This window comes from Equus przewalskii, chromosome 20 (genome assembly GCF_037783145.1).
Source record: "Equus przewalskii isolate Varuska chromosome 20, EquPr2, whole genome shotgun sequence".
Lineage (NCBI taxonomy): Eukaryota > Metazoa > Chordata > Mammalia > Perissodactyla > Equidae > Equus > Equus przewalskii.
Window position 1 is genome coordinate 24463705 of NC_091850.1, and position 17805 is coordinate 24481509.

A 17805-nucleotide genomic window follows, 5' to 3' on the forward strand; every position below is an offset into this window, starting at 1 on the left:
ATTGCCCCAATTTCTCTCATACTTGTAATCATTTTACCGTGAAACATTTGTCAAAACTAAGAAACACAAATTGGCACATTACTATTTTTGGGGTGGGGCAGTGTTAATTGTCTTTTTCTTTTAATTGTAGTACGAAACACTTAACATGAGATCTACCCTCTTAACAAATTTTTAAGTGTACAATACAGTGTTGTTAACTATAGGAACTATGTTGTACGCAGATCTCTAGAACTTACTTACTGATCTTGTATAACTGAAACTTTATACCCAGTGAACAACCCCCCATTTCCCACTCCCCTCAGCCCCTGGCAACCACGATGCTACTTTGCTTGTATAAGTTTGACTGATTAGATACTTTAAATAAGTGGAATCATGCAGTGTTTGTCCTTGTGTGATGCCTTTTTTCGCTTAGTGTAATATCCTCTAGATTCATCCATGTTGTCGCATATGGCAGGATTTCCTTATTTTTGGAGGCTGAATAGTATTCCATTGTATGTATATACCACATTTTCTTTATCCATTCGTATGTCAATGGGCATTTAGTTTGTTTCTGTATCTTTGTTATTGTGAATAATGCTACTGTGAACGTGGGAGTGCTACTATCTCTTTGAGATCCTGATTTCAAGTCTTGGATATATACCCAAAAGTGGGATTGCTGGATCAAATGGTCATTTTATTTTTGAGGAATTTTCATAGTGTTTTCGATAACAGCTGCACCATTTTACATTTCTGCCAACAGTGTACAAGGGTTCCAGTTTCTTCACACCCTTGTCAACACTTACCCTTTGTTTTTTGATAGTAGCTACCTGCGTGATACTTCACTCTATCTTTGATTTGCATTTCCTTGACGATTAGTGATGATGAGCATCTTTTCATATACCTGATGGCTGTTTTTATGTTTTCTTTGTAGAAATGTCTATTCAAGGCTTTTGCTCATTTTTTAGTTGGGTTATTTGATTTTTTGCTATTGAATTGAAAGAGTTCATTATATATTTGGTTATTAACCCCCTATCAGATGCTTAGTTCACAAATATTTTCTCCCATTCCTTAGGTTTTTTTTATTTTTTTATTTTGTTGGTTGTTCCCTTTGCTGTGTAGAAGCTTTTAGTTTGATGTAGTTCCACATGTCTATTTTTCACTTTTGTGCCTATACTTTTGTTGTCATTTCCAAGAAATCATTATCATGGCCAATGTGCAGAAGCTTTTTGCCTATATTTTCTTCTAGGGGAAGAAATGTTTTCTTCCTAACGTTTTACAGTTTCAGGTCTTATGTTTAAATGTTTAGTCCATTTTGAATTGATTTTTGTGTATGATGTAAGATAATGGTCCAATTTATTCTTTTGTATGTGGATACCTGGGTTTCCCAGCACCATTTGTTGAAGAGACTGAATTTTCTCCATTGTGTGTTCTTGGCACCCATGTTGAAGATCAGTGGACTGCATTTGCTTGGATTTATTTCTGGGCTGTCTGCTCTGCTGGTTTATATGTCTGTTTTTATAGCAGTTTCATACTGTTTTAATTACTGTAGCTTTGTAACACATGTATATATTTTTTTTTTGTTGAGGTCATAATAGTTTATAACATTGTGAAATTTCAGTAATACTTTATGTGTCAGTCACCGTCTAAATGTGCCCCCTCGCTTCTTATGCCCACCCCACAACCCTCCTCCCTTCTGGAAACCACTAAATTATTCTGTTTGTCTGTGTATTTGCTTGTATTCTACATATGAGTGAAATCATATGGTGTTTATCTTTCTCTGTCTGGCTCATTTCGCTTAACATAATACCCTCAATGTCCATCCATATTGATGTGAATGGGACGATTTTGTCTTTTTTTCATAGCAGAGCAGTTATTTCATGGTGTGTGTGTATGTGAGTGTGTGTGTTTATATATATATATACACTTCCTTATCCATTCATCAGTCATTGGGTGCTTGGGTTGCTTCCACTTCTTGGCTATAGTGAATAATACTGCAGTGAACATAGGGGTGCATAAGTCTCTTTGAATTGTTGATTCCAAGTTCTTTGGTATAAATCCCCAGCAGCAGGATACCTGGGTCATATGGTATTTCTATTTTTAATTTTTTGAGAAATCTACATGCTGTTTTCCATAGTGGCTGCACCAGTTTGCACTCTCACCAGCATTATATGAGGGTTCCCTTTTCTCCACACCCTCTGCAACATTTGTTATTTTTTGTCTTGGTGATTATAACCATTCTAACAGGTGTAAGGTGATACCTTAGTGTAGTTTTGGTTTGCATTTCCCCGATGATTAGTGTTGTTGAAAATCTTTTCTTGTGCCTAATGGCCATCTGTATATCTTCTTTGGAAAAATGTCTGTTCTATCCTCTGCCCATTTTTTGATCAAGTCATTTGTTTTGTTGTTGTTGAGTTGTGTAAGTTCTTTATATATTTTGGATCAACCCCTTCTTGGTTAAATGACTTGCAAATATTTTCTTCCATTTGGTGGTTGTCTTTTCATTTTGCTCCTGGTCTCCTTTGCTTTGCAGAAGCTCTTTAGTCTGATGAAGTCCCACTTGTTTATTTTTGCTTTTGGTTCCCTTGTCCAAGTAGACGTGGTATTTGAAAAGATCCTTCTCAGACCAATGTCAAAGAGTATACTCCCTATATTTTCTTCTAGGAGTTTTATGGTTTCAGATCTTACCTTCAAGTCTTTGATCCATTTTTGAGTTAATTTTTTTGTATGGTGAAAGATAATGGTCTACTTTCATTCTTTTGCATGTGGCTGTCCAGTTTCCCCAATACCATTTATTGAAGAGACTTTCCATTCTCCATTGTATGTTCTTGGCTTCTTTGTCGAAGGTTAGCTGTCTGTGGATGTGTGGTTTTATTTCTGGGCTCTCAACTCTGTTCCATTGATCTGTGTGTCTGTTTTTGTACTAGTATCGTGCTGTTTTGATTACTGTAGCTTTGTAGTATATTTTGAAATCAGGAAGTGTGATGCCTCCAGCTTTGTTCTTTCCCAAGATTGTTTTGACTATTCAGTGTCTTTTTTGATTCTATATAAATTTTAGGATTGTTTTAGCTACCTCTGTAAAAAAACTGCCACTGGGATTTTGATAAACATTGCTTTCACTCTGTAGATCACTTTGGGTATTCTAGACATCTTAACAATATTAAATCTTCAAATCCATGAACACAGGATGTCTTTCCATTTATTTGTGTCTTTAAAATTTTTTGTAAATTTTTTGTTGTTTTCAGTGTACAAGTCTACACTGAATCCGATTCACAGTACCACATTGCATTTAGTCGTCACATCTCCCTAGTCTTCTCTAACCTATGACAGTTTCTCAGTCTTTCCTTGTTTTTCATGACTTTGATAGTCTTGAAAAGTACTGGCCAGATGTCCTGTAGAATGTCCCCTAGTCTGTGTTTGTCTGATTTTTTTTTTTAATGATTACACTAGGGTTATGAGTTTTGAGAAAGAATACTCTAGAGGGTAAAGTATCTTTCTTTTCACATCATATTAGGAAGTATAGCATATCTGCATGACATCACTGTTGAAATTAACCTTTATCGTGTTATTAAGGTGATGTTTACGAGATTTGTTCACTATCAAGTTACTATGTTTCCCTTTCCCTACTTTATTCTTCAGAAGCACACCAATGGACTCAGCCCACTCTCAAAGGTCTCTTGGAGTGGGAGTATTATATATTATCTTCAGTTCTTCCGGGAAAAGATTTGTCTCTTCTCTCTCATTCATTTATTTATTCAGTCATTTGTTTATAGCAGTATGGACTTATGTATATTTTGTACTATGAGTTATAGTCCAACACCATGATATTTATTTTCATGCCCAAATTGTCCCAGCCATGGCCATGGCCGTAGGGAGCTCTTTCTTCCATTCTTTTCATTTTTTGTCAAGTACTTCCTTCCCTTCTGTTACTACAAGATGTTCATCTTATATTTTTCTTGCCCCTAGAGTCAGCTGTTTCTCCAAGGAGTCCTGGTTTCTTTTATTTGAGAATGGTTTTGAAAGTAAGATGTGGTTGTTAGTGGTGCTTGTTGCTACTTGGATGTCATTGCTTCTAGGCCTCTCAGTGAGCAGAACTAAGTAATGTATACGTGTACACTAACCCACACTCATTCAGTTTTGAATAATAAAAATAAACAACTTTCCATTTTAGATCTTCTCACTGAGGTTAGAGGAAAAAAGTAATTCCTTCCTGGTTCACTATGTCTCAAGGTGATTATCAGGAGAACGTGTTTCCTTCTAAATAGTGGGATTAAAAAATGTCATTCTTGGGAATAAAAGACATACCTCAACTTAGGCTCCATATAAAATGGACTTGAAATAATCATTTTTTTTAACTCAAACGTTGATATTTAATACTGTTTTGCATGTATGTAACATCCATCTTTGGTGTTATGGACAAAGTTATTGAAACCATCAAGATCAGAAACTTATATCACTTTATGAAGTTTAGGAAGTTAAAACACCAGCATATCAAGAAGTGAGTTAAAGTTTATTTGTTTATATATGTTTCTAACTCTTCTGATCTTTCTTTGTACTTTTTTTACTTCAAAAGAGTGTCTTTTGTTTTTTCATTCTATTCTCAGTATTTTGATTTCTACATTACCAAAATCGTCACTCCCAATTTTTTTCACTTGTTTCTTTTCTCTAAAGACACTTAACTTTTCATTATTATTCCCAGCATCATCTCTCTCTTTTTTTTTTTTTTTACCATCCAAGAGCTTGCGCAGGCCCAGTTGACTTGAAAGGATAAGAAGATAGAAATTAATGCTCTCTCAATTTGCCTTGTTATGTATCTTTCAAAAATATTAACTTTAAGGCAAATTCCCCAAAGTAATTCTTTTAACCTGTTTTGGTGTTTGAAAAAGTTCCTCGTTTCCACCTCATTCTCCCTAGTGGAGGAGGAATTATTTTACCTTCTATGTGCTTTCAGTTCCAGGATCTTCAAAGGAGAAATTCTGTTTTTGATTTCTAAAATCATCTGATACCTGTGACGTTAGGACCCTCTTGAAGTGACATGGCTTCTGAGCATTCTGTGTTGGTGGGTCATTCTCACAAAGATAATGTGCATCTCCCTCCTGGGGCTCAGCCCTCATGTTGGTCCCAGGATCTGTATCACTGTGGGATGACATTGCCTCATGGTTCTGCTAGTCCTGAAAGTGGGGTATGCTTTCTCAGCTAACCAAAGGTGAGACCTGTCTTCACATGTGAGAGGCCCTGAGTCTCCATTGTACAGATTTGGATTTGCACAAGTGGAAAAAAGCTGAAAGACTCTTCAACAGTGACCAGAGCGTTATTAGTTCACCCTGAATGTTCACAGCTGTGAAGTCCCAGTAGGCACTTAGTAGTCATCAGCCGAATCTACAGAACATTTTGGGAAAAACAGAGTATTTGTTAATTTGGTGTAGAGTCAAAACAGTTTTCTGTTCTTCCACCTAACCCTCTAATACTTGTTTAATAGGACACCTACATTTAGCATACATAGCATGCTGTCTCACAATTGCTCTTAAGTGTGTGCTTTTTTTTGACTTCTAAATTATCTTCTACATTATTTTTCATCTTTGCTGCTGTGGATAAAAACACTGGTAATGATTTTTATGTATTCCTTAATAATGTTCTTTCGGTCACTGTGTCTCTCTGTGAAAATTCCATCTGGCTGTCAGAGACGGCAGTGCAATTACAATAAATCTGTAATTCTGCTCTTTAGAGCTTTGCTGACAGTGGGTGGAGGTGATGGAGCAAGTGTGCTTCTGCCCGTGGTTCTAGTTTTCACATCCTCCTCCTTCCCCCCAACCAACCCACACCCCGTTTGAGGAATCAGAAAATAAATTTTCTGAGAATGGCTGTTTCTTCTTTCCAAAAGAAATAGTAATAATTTCATATTCCATGTGAATGAGTTGTTGAGGGGGTTGATATATTTTAGTAATGCAGACACATAAAAATGATTAGTTGTTACCTTTCCATTTGTATTTTAGCTGTCATTTTTGTTGTGATTATCTAGGAATCTCCTAAAAATAATATAAGCCTTTAAAAAATTCTGTGTGATAGTAAATGGGATCTGTTTTCCTACCGTTAGAGCATGAGTTTGAAGCAACCATATGGAATTCCTGTGTTTGTAGGTTGCACATGGCCACATGTGGGCAATTTCATGTGATTCTAACATATTTCTCTCAGTGACCTAATGGAAGGAAGAGGTTGTTAATGGAGAAAATAACTTATCCTTGGATTTTTAAGTATTATACTTATTCTATTTCTGGCTAATTTACAGGACTAGAAACTCCAATGCTTAGTTTTATTCAATAAATTCAATTAAATAACTTATTTATAATGTAATAATGCTTAATCATTTTAAATAAAAACAAATCTCCTTATATCCATCCCTATATCTTAAGCACTTGCTCACACTCTTTCCGTCATTGTCTTCTGTAGGAGGCCTGATAAAACAAAGTGAACTCACTTAGCCAGATTGTTTGATGTTTGTTTTCATCTCTGCAGAATTATGAATAGACTCTGTGAAGACTGAAACTACTACTTCAAAACAGAGCTAAGAATAGCACAGAGTTTTTCTCCTGTTGTCCATTTTGTTAATCCAGCAAATAGAGAGATCAGAATGTTAGTCTTTCTGACCTTGTACAAAGAAGTCAACCTATGCAAAGTGCCTCATTTATAACCAAAAGAAATTTAGTCAAACATCGATTGTACCTTAGGAAGAGAAAATACAAGTTTCATACTTATAACTATTCACTTAATAAATGCTGATTAATTTCCTATACAAAGATGGAGCTAATGACCTACCATCAATTTTATGTGCACTGGGATTTTTTTCTTAGAGTGATGAGGTTTCATGAGTGAACTATGGAGGCAATACTGAATGATATTTATACTTTTACAAAATGAGAGAATCAGTGTAGTTAATACTCTGGGACAGAACTCATTTTTGCTATTTGAAGTTAATTGATTTCTTTAGTGCACAGGCACTGATTAATCTGATTAGATGTGATCAGTCAGAACAGATGGTGGTGGCAGCTGGATAGGATCTTGGAGGCTGGCTATTATGTTTTAAGTTACTAGATGTGGGAAGAGGAGGTTGGTTAGAGAGACTATAGTGTTCATTTTGTGAGGAAGAATGTCAATTATAACCACCTGTGTGGCTTTGCCACTACCTGCCAGTGGAACATCAGCCCTGATCTTGATGCAGGTCACGTGGCAAATTCTAAAATGGGGAAAAGCAAGGATGCTGTGAGAGCACCCAAGAGAGGTCCTTAATCTAATCTTGTTGATGGGGTGGGACAGAGGTATGTGAACACTTCCTTAAAGAAGCGGTCATGATTTGATACATCAAGGGTGAGCTGGAGAGCTTGATAGAATGAGGATGGGACCTTAGGGTGTGGAGCCATATGCTGTGTACAAGCAACTCACTTCTGGAATAGAAATGGGAACAAAGGTGTGGGGAAATGAGGAGGATAGAGGCCAGGTTGCCACAGGCGTTTTTGTCAGACTGAGATGCTTGGACTTAACCCTGAAGCCCTGGGGAAGAGTGAAAGGTTTTAAGCAGAGGAATGACATAAGACGCTCATTTTACAGAGATCATTTTCATGAGAGGGACAAGGCTGGACATAGGGTGATTAGTAGTGATGTTGTTAAGACACTCTAGGGAGAAATCATAAGGATCTTAGGGAAAGAAAAGGTCAAGTTCAAGAAATATTGGGAATATTGGAGTTCTTAGTGTTTGAAACACAGATTGATTATACACAGATAATGAAGGAGAGGCAGAGATAAGGACTTTTCTGATTTGGACTTTGAGGTAGATGGTTGGCCACTAACTGAGATGGGAAATTAGTAGGTAGATGAGATTTGCCTTGATAAAGATGCTTAATTTAATTTGGACCATACTGAGCTGAGGCATGTGATAATTAATATAATATAGTAGAAGTTTTTATTTCTCACTCACATAGAACCAAATGAATATCCCTAAGTGGCAGGAAGCTCTCTTCTGTGCAGTAATGAGGGGATTAAGATTCTTTCCATCCCATGGCTCCACAATTTTCAACATGTAGTTTGCAGAAAGGGGAGGAACATGGAGCAATGTCCCTGAAAGGTTTTATGGTCCAGCCCTGGAAGTACTACATATTACTTTCACCCACTTTCCCTTGGCCAGAACTTATTCATGTAGCTAACCATATCTTCAAGGAAGGCTGGAAAATGTAGCCTAACTATCCTAAGAGGAAATGATTTTGGGAATCAGCTAACAGATTGTGCCACAGGGTGACTGGGAAGTGTTTGGATATTGAAGTCTGAAACTCAGAGGAAATATCTGAGCTGGAAATGTGGCTTTAGGAATCATCAGAGACAGGGTAAGTCGATATCATGAGAAGAGATGAAGTGCAGTCTTGGAGAACAAGTAGAACCAAGAGCAGGAGGCCAAGAACAGAACTTTTAAGTTGGCCAACACACAAAGGTGGTGTGGGGAGAAAGCATGCTAGCAAGGAGCCTGAGAGCCTCACGGTGGCAGATATTATACCATGGAAGCCCATGAGTGGAGAGTTTCAAGGAGTTGGTGGACAACAGTAAAATGTAATAGAAGGGTCCAGGAAGGTAGTGAAATAAACCCACAAAGTGTCTACTGAGTCAGATGACTAAGTATTAGAGACCTGATCGAGTAGTTCTCACTTCAAGGGCATGGTCAAGACAGAAACCGGATTTCAGTGCGTTGAGGAATCAACAGGGAGGAGCTGTCGAGGGAGGAGGAGGGAGAAACTGGAGCCAGGGCGTAATTGATGAAACAAGGTCCCCGAGAGCACAGGAACCAGAGAGCTTGCTAAAATGAAATTTTGAGTTTATCCAAGTACTGCTTTTCGTTGTGCTTTTTCTTTTTATCCCATATTGTGATTGATAACTGATATTTGTTGTAAGCAATTCTGTTAACTTACTTAGCAATAGAGACTAGAATTATATTTCTAGTTCGGTATTGCTTGGTTTACGTGATCAAGTCACCTGTCCTGGGAAATACAATTCATCTTTGAAAGGAAAATCACATTTCTCTTGGTTTTGAATACAAAGTCTAACACAGAAAAGAGAAATATTCTGCTGTAACTTTGTTAGAACTTTGTTAAACTAAAGCAAATTGTAGATCTTTTATTTTCTTTAAAAAGAGGAGTTATAACGCGTCTCTTGTGTTTAAACACATGTGGTTATTAATGTTTCTCAGTTTCCCTCGCTCCTGCTCTTCACTCTGAGCGTGATTAGAGGCCCCTTTATTTCCCTAGAGCATTTTTTAATAATGAGGAAGTGAGACAGGAATAAAGAGGCTTGTATTTGGATTGAGGTGGGTACTTAATGTTCTGATGATTAATATTGAGCAACAAGCCCTAGTTTTATTAATAAATCGCTCCACAGTTGTCTCTCCCTTTTACTTCTGGTCAATTCACATTTTCTAGTGGAGCACATAGCATTTTTTAAAATGATTTTAAATTGTTTCTATATATTATAAGCTGTTTGTGTCTTAAGACCAGAATATTTAGAGCCATTACTATTTATGTACTAATGATAAAGATGATGGCAAGAATGATTTTTGGTATGTTTTATATTTTACTTTAAACAGCATTTTGCAGAATTGTTTAAATGTGTTCATTTTACCTTTTTCATAAAAACCTTAAAATGTCACCAAACGTGTTTAGAACTTAACTATTATTTCTTTGGGAGTGCATTTAATATTTGTACTTTGATACATTGAGGGTTTTTTAATGCTAATGCCTATTAACAGAATTTCTTGTACTTTCTTTACAATTCTCATATTAGAAAGTGGGATCAAAGTAAGTATTATATAAGTAAAATGTTGATTTTAGTTTCAGTCTATTTCTAGAAAAAAGCTAATCATGTACATCTTTTATTTCTAATTCGTATCTTGGTACCTGGTTTATAATGGATCCTGAATAAATATTGGTGAACTGAGGATAATACTTGAGTCAGTATCTTTTTAGAAAAGTTGTGTACCTGTGTCATAATAGAGCATGCAGCCTTTCTAGCTCATCTTATTGCAGTGTTCTTTGCATACTTGATATCAGGGTCAGGCCTTATCTGCAAAAAGATGGATTGGCTGTGAAATGAGTATCCAGCAGTCAACTCTCCGTTATGCTAGCCAGAACTCCTTTCAGAACGAAAGTTGCACCATTCGAGAACTGTATGGGGCCGGCCTGGTGGCGCAGTGGTTAAGTTTGCATGTTCCGCTTCGGCGGCCTGGGGTTCACTTGTTCAGATCCCGGGTGTGGACATGGCACTGCTTGGCAAGCCATGCTGTGGCAGGCATCCCACGTATAAAGTAGAGGAGGATGGGCACGGATGTTAGCTCAGGGCCAGTCTTCCTCAGCAAAAAGAGGAGGGTTGGCAGCAGTTAGCTCAGGGCTAATCTTTCCAAAAAAAAAAACAACAAAAAAAGAGAAATGTATGTTTGCTGATGAGATTTTAAAGAAAGCCACACTTTTTATCACCCTGGCCCAGTGCTTCAATTATACCCAGAATCTCTTCTTTATTATAAGCCTATTTTTCTCAAACTATCAATTTTCCTCTTGTGATTTATTTAAAGGTGTATCTTTAGCTCCTTAACCTCTCTGTTTTATCCACTCCTTGTTTTGTATGTTAAATAGAATGTGGGATTTGTGGCAGGAGATGAAGATGAGGGTGAGGTCGGTTTCTCATCTCTGTAAAATGTCAAGCAGTGTGTTAGACATTTGAGTAGAGGTGAATCAGAGTGCCTGGCACAGCATCTGACATTGTCACTTCCCTTGAGGAACAATAGTAAAACGTCCCCTAAGGAGGCTTGCTCAGGTCCCCCCTCTGTTGTGCAGCTATAACAGTTAGTTCTAATTCTACACTGAATTCTCACCCTTCTGTAGAACTCGTGTGAGCACCAAATCATTATATTAGTCACACAAGCTGCTGTAACAAAAAGCTTCCCAATTTCAGTGGCTTAGCACCCTGTATGCTTATTTTGCACTCATGTTGAACAATGCAATGTGGTTCCATGGACTGGGCTCTGCTACGCACGGTCATTTAAGGACCCAGGCTAAGGGAAGTTCAGCCATCTTCCAAGGTCACCTTAGATGTCAGCGTCCAGATGGCAGAAGGTGAAAACACATGAAGGGTTGCATATGAGAAGTTTTTATGGGCCCGAGCCTGGAAATCACAAATATCACCTCTCTCTCTTCTATTGTGTGGAGCTCAGGCACATGGCCACCCCTAACTTCAGTGGAGAATTGGGTCCTGCAAGTAGTTGGGTCCCAAAAGAGTGCCTACTAAGCTGGGTTGAAGGATGGTGATGAATTTCTCACTTGCATCAGAGTGTATGTCTTATACAACTTTTATTTTTTTTTCTGCTGGTATAGATAGAATAATTTTTTTTTATTAATTCATTCTGATTCAGAAATCATTGGGAATTGAAATGGAGGAAAACATTTTATTTTCTTTTTCCAATACAATGAACATACTGAAAAAAATAGGAAAACCAAGGGGCCGGCCCTGTGGCCTAGTGGTTAAGTTCATCTCACTCTGTTTTGTGGTCTGGGTTCAGTTCCTGGGCATAGACCTACACTACTTGTCAGCAGCCATGCTGTGGAAGTGACCCACGTACAAAATAGAGGAAGATTGGCAACAGATGTTAGTTCAGGGTGATGAATTTCCTCAGGAAAAAAAAAAGAAAAGAAAAGCACAAAACCAAATATTTGAAGGCTTTCCTGTTAACCTGCCAGAAATGCTTTCTCTTAGGAGATCCTGCTGTTCTCTTTCCCATCTTGCAGACTACTTTTGTGAAACACTCCTCTGTGAAATTCCCATGGGCCTCTTCCTCCTATCCCTGCTTCCCCAGGCACCATTAGCAGTTGCATCCACAGTGCTCTGCTAGAACTTGACCAATGTTAGTTTAATCCATTCATCCACTCACTCACCCAAACACCTATAATGCAAAAAAAAAAAAAAAAAAAAAAAAGGATGAGGGAAAAGGTTGAAATTCACTGTGGTAGATTACATGCTGAGTGGTCCACAGGGACACAGGGAATGGACATTTTGCTCTGCCTTGGGCATGAGGGATTGGTAGGATATGCTTCTTTTAAGGGCAGGAACTTTGGTCCAAGTCTCTCTAATTACTCATGAATACTTTCCCTCCCCCAGATGTTGAAGTTTATGAGGAAAAGAAGCCTGTTTTGATAACCTCTAGTCCCAGCAGCCAGTACAATGCCAGCCTCATACCTAACACTCAGTAAACTGAATTGACTGAAAGGATATAAGTCAATCAATTTATAAACTTTATTTACTATATGATTTTCTATACATTATCCGATACCTTCCTTGTAACAGCTCTGTGAAAGGGCAGATATTGTTAGTCCTGGTCTGTAGATAATGAACCCAAATTCAGAGAGATTTGGTGTTTTGCCAGTGTCATACAATGGGTTAATAGAATAGCTCTGAGAGGTTCTGCACCTAATCTTGTGTGTTTTTCACTCCTGGAAACAAATATTTAAGTCTCAAAACAGTGCTTTGAAATTTGAGGCATGTGCTTTAAGGAGAAGACATCAGACCCCTTGAATCTCTTTGAGTGATGAAGGCTTTTCATTTACATTGAGTCAAGCAGGAATGTTCTTTTTAACAGCAACAAAGAGAAGAGCCTCCCACCATGTTTTATAGCTCTTTATGTGCCAGCACAGTGTTTTGTACCCAGTAGGTGCTCTATAAATGTTTCTTAAATAATTGACAGTGATTTAAAAATCTGTAAATCAGATTTGCCTAACTTGGACAAGCTTCCCATATGAGGCTGCCAGCAGCTTTTGCCTGTAATCATTGTGTCACAGGGGACAAAATTCGTGTGTGGTATATTCTAATTCAAGGAATTTTTTTAATTCAAGGAATTTTTAACACACTAGCTTCATTTCTGGTGTCCTTTGGCTTCTTCGTTCTTCTAGCGCTTACGCCCTTGGAGTCTGCCCAAGGACACTATCTGTGAAAGCTGAGGCTGCCCGGAGGTTCTTAGCACAGCAGGTTGAGGTGTTTTGGAATGGACTTGCTTTAGTGTCTTTTGATGCTTTAAAAATCTCAAACTTCCTTTGTGATAGAGTTTTTGATAGACATTCATTGCTTCCATCTCTGGCTTGTCCATATTTTGTACCGTAAAGGTACGGATTTGAGTCTGTGTTTTAAAGCCAGATGTGAGTGCATTGCCTAATCTCTTTATAGCTATGCAATTATAGGAAAGGGGCCAAGAGCCCTGCTAGAATTCACTGTCAAATCAGCAAGAGGACTTGGATTAAAAAATAAAATTTTAAGGAGGTTTAAATGTTAGACAACATTTCTCTTCAATATACTTGAGTAAGAGTTTATTTCATCATCTCTGGAAACATTTGCTTTTTCCAAAACTCTGTAACCAAGAGACAGAATAGACAGTGGAAATTATTCAGAGTGTGTGGCACATAGAAGGTGGTTGGTAAATGTTTAATGAATGAGGAGATGGACAGATGAACAAAAATAGAATGAGAATGGTGAAAGGATCCTGAACTCAGCTTCTGTTTTCTGTTTTCGCTTAATAGGAATATATTTTTCATTTTGTTTTGGTTTGTTTTTCTAAAAGCAAGATAAATGCCAAATTTTAGAAAGACAGACCCACCTTTCATATTAATCATTACCAGGGAAACACCATTAGTGCCTCAGCCTATTACCTAATGGCATTTTAATCTGCAGGAATTCCAAGAGAGTGCTTTAGAAAGTGTCTGTAATTGAAGACTCAGCGGTGCCTATTATGTGTTTAAAAAGAAAGAAATCGATGTCAGGGGCATGTGGATTTCAATCTCATGTTATTGTAATAATATTAATGTGCCAGAACTTTGGAAAAGTTCTTAAGATTTTTCTTATGCACTGTTTGTCTTATTGCTAACGTATCATCAGCAAAATAACGTTAGCCACCCTTGTTAAAAGTGGTATCATAATATTTATCCTTCAACCATAGAAGAACAGAATATTAAGGTTGTAAACCTTCAAGTACTAAGCAATGAAGATGAGTGATTTTTTTTTCTCACTAATTATTACAATGGCTTATTACAAGTTAATTGTGTTCTGCCACATACTAAAGAAGTGAAAGATGGAGACTCACTTCTTATGTTCTGGTTCTGTTTTACAGGGGAAGATGGTGAAAGGAATGGGAGGTGCTATGGATCTCGTGTCAAGTGCCAGAACCAAAGTGGTGGTCACCATGGAGCATTCTGCAAAGGTAACGTGTGCTGCTGTTGGAAATACACAATACGCCAAAATCCTGTAAACCAGGTCATGCGACCGTGGTTTTTATTGTTTTCTCTGGCTTATTCAAGTTGATAGCATTTATATTTTAGAGAGAAAGTTTATAAATAAAGGCAGTTATTTATTATCATTCAGCTAAATGGTTGGTTAACTTTGAATGAAGCAAACATCAGGATGTTCTTTGATTATTTGCTTCATAGACTCTTTAAATGTAAAATGTGTAATGTCTTGAAAAGCAGTGAAAAGATGTCAGGGCAGATGTGTCGATTCAGGTTTATAGATGATTATAGTGGTTACTATCTGTGTGCAAAATGAAAAACACAATAGACTATGAGTTTTTAATACCAGTTATTTTCAAATGAACAGTATGGCCTCTTACCAAGGCTGTGAGGTGCCATTTTGAGAACATGTTAGAAAATGGTGGACTTGGTGATAGCAAGTGTCCTTATTCTGAAAGGTATTATACTTTTATTTTGATAAATCATCAAATATTTATTGAGTACCTCTTATGTGCTACACACTGCTAAGATTTGGCAGTGACCAAAATTAGACAAAAATCATTGACCTCATGGAGCTTGTATTTAATAATAATGATGATGATGGTGATGATATCATCATCCTACAATAATGACAGCTTCCATTTATTGAGTTACTGTGTGCCAACAGTTCACTAAGTGCTCTGTATGTGTTTGTGTATACAAGCCAATGAACTTGATATAGGTATTTTTTATGGTTCCAGAAACAAAGCTTCAGAGAGGTTCACTAAATTGCCTGAGGTCACCTAACTGCTGGAACTGAGATGAGACCTGGGTGTCTCTGACTCCAAACCCCACTCTTCTAACTGCAGAGCTATCAGTATAACTTTCTTTCTTGTTTCCAGCTCAGTGTCTTTGAACCAACTGAGCTTAACTGCCTCCTTGACCTGACTCCGTGGGCTTCTGATGATTTGCAAAGTTGATCTGGGGTGGTACCCACTTCCTTTTCTATGTCCTTTGTTCATTCTCCTTCCTTCTTTTTAATTCTTAGTTTTAAAACAAAATCTACCCCTTCCCACCTTGAGACCTGCTACTTTGAGTGGAAGTGGTAGCTGGTTCGTCCTGTGTTCATCGAGTGATGCAGCATCACTAAACTGTGGGGGTATATGGAGCTGAGAGATTTGCATCTGACTTGCTTCCCATGGGAGGGTTCTGTTACAGAGTGATGTGTGCCATGAAATGGTTTTGTTGTGAAAACTGTAATAAATATGAAATTATCATAAATTGTTTTGTAAACAGTGGAAAGTGAGCAGTGGAGCATAAGCATGGAACAATAGAAATGAAACCAACACAGGTGACTTCTGAGAGATATCTTGCAAAAGCATCCAGAATACTTCATTTCAGAGGCGAAAGCATGCCAAGCATGCAAATCAAATCCAATGTTTTTCCAGAACATAATGTCTGTTTGGAGAAACCTCTTTCCGACTTTCCTTTTGTTGTTACTTTAATGTTGATGCGTTTACTGAAGTCCAACTTATTTCAGATTATTTTTGTGCATTCATTTTCAAAATATTAGGCCTGTATTTAGCAAATTCTCTTTTTTTTTCCCCCAAAGTCTTTTCTTTCTTCTCAGCTGGAATTTCTGATAGAGGGAAATAAATGGTGCTTTGAACCTCTGATTAAAAATCCCTTATGAAAGCTTTTTATGGAAGCAAGATAATATTTTTACCTTTCTTCTTTTTTTTCTCTCAGTGGGGCCATTGGCATTGAGTTTTAGACCAAGCTGGAGTTAGGTATTTTTCCCTAGATAGTTTCATTTGAATAAACTAACAAAAGATATTTTTGTGATTAAAATAATAATAGCGATTTGTTCACACTTAATAGTTACATAACCTTGAAAACTGACCAACAGAAGTTTCTCTTCTTGCTGCCTTCACCTTTTACCTGTGGTCCCACAATGGGTGGTTGCCGCTATGTATTGCTACTGGCCCAGCTCAAGGGAACACGCGGACCTCGCCACTTCTTTCCTGCATCGTTTGCTCTGGCTGAAAGTTGGTAGAGGGTGGAAAGGAGATAGAGAAGGGAGGTTTTTCACTCCTGGTAGCCTCTCCAGTTAATGATCTGTTCTTTTAGACACGCCCGGTAACTTCTGCCTTAATGATGAAGTGAACAGCCTGGGGGACGCATCTCTAAGGTTGTGAGACACGAGAGTGAAAAGTTGGCAGCGAAGGCTTAAAACCTGATCAAAGAAATAGAGTCTTGTCTTCTTGTGCTGCTAATTTTTTTTCTGTAAGTGGGTGGAGCTGTCAACTGGTTTTCAGGTGGAACTTTCTTTTTGCTCCTTTTCCTCGTTGATAGGGTGACAGATGCAAGTTGCTATCAATACAGCATTACCTGACTTTTAAACGCATGCTTTTTTGTTAGTTTTAATAAGACTCTTTCCTCACAAGCCTCTGCAGCCAGCCAGCAGCTTCCGGAATTTGAAATCTGGCTGACTCCTAGTGCTGTTCTGGGCTAACCATCATAATGTTTCCCCTGCCTTAAAACTACCTCTGGAGACGTGCGGCAGGCACTGGTGTCAAAGTGGCATTGTAGCATGATTGTCCTTTAGCTCAGGCATAAATGTTGTCATTTAAGCTCAGGGTTGAGCTTGCAGATTGTTCCAGGCGTCATCGTGAAGTAGGCACAGTTTTTGGGGTCCAGCCACCCTCTTTCTTAAGCTTCTTTTCGTGTCTTGATGTCCTTCTTCTGCCCTCTAAAATTTGGAAGAAAACGAAAGAAAGGAGTCACAGTTTGAGTCCTTCCTAGGTGCAAGGCCCTGTGTGTCGCACTGCACATACTGAATTTCATTAACCTCTCAGGGACCCTCTGCAGTAAGACTGGGATATAGGCAGAAAAGAAAACTGTCCAGGTAAGTGGCAGATCTCGGAGTTTCAGTTTGGTGCAGCCTGTGTTCATCAGACCATACCATACCACATCCTCACCAGAGCTACCTTCTGCGCCAGCATCCCTGCCTCCTCTGCCCTTTTCTGGAAGCTTCAGCTTTCAGAATTACCTCTTTCTCTTTTTTTATTTTTCCTGGTCAAAGCTCTCCTTGCTTTGGTGAGCTAGATATCAGCAAAATACTTAAAAGAAAATGATCTGAGAATCTAATTGTGCCCCTTGCTACCCATCTCTCCTTCTTCCCTTTTGTATTAGAATCCTCCAGGTTTTATCTGGGCACACAGTAGCCCGATGGCAGACCATATTTCCCAGACTTGCTTGCATTTAGATGCATCTGTGCAACCAAGTTTGAGTCAATGGGATTTGAGCATTTGCTATGTGTGTAATTTCTGATCCATGTCCTTAAAGGTAAAACTGATTTCATTGGCCTTTCTTTGTCCCCCTCCAGCAATCTGAGAAGGGCCTTAACTGTAGCAACAGCCTTGGACCCAAAGCTGTAAACATAGGCTTACAGAGCTGCTGCACCAACCCAGACCTCTGGGTGCCCTGTCCCCTTCTTTATGGGTGCCTGCCAGGACTCCTCATAACTCCATCCTAGGCCCTCTGCCCTTCTCACCCT

The 17805-nt window shown here is 38.3% G+C and overlaps 1 protein-coding gene across 1 annotated transcript in view; it reads left to right on the forward strand.

Moving 5' to 3' along the window:
* Nucleotides 1-17805, forward strand: part of OXCT1 (3-oxoacid CoA-transferase 1) — a 129155-nt gene that overhangs the window by 89595 nt on the left and 21755 nt on the right. The window contains exon 14 of the mRNA XM_008539040.2: nt 14153-14242. Within this exon, the coding sequence (XP_008537262.2) occupies nt 14153-14242 (90 nt within the window). The remainder of the gene's footprint in view (nt 1-14152; nt 14243-17805) is intronic.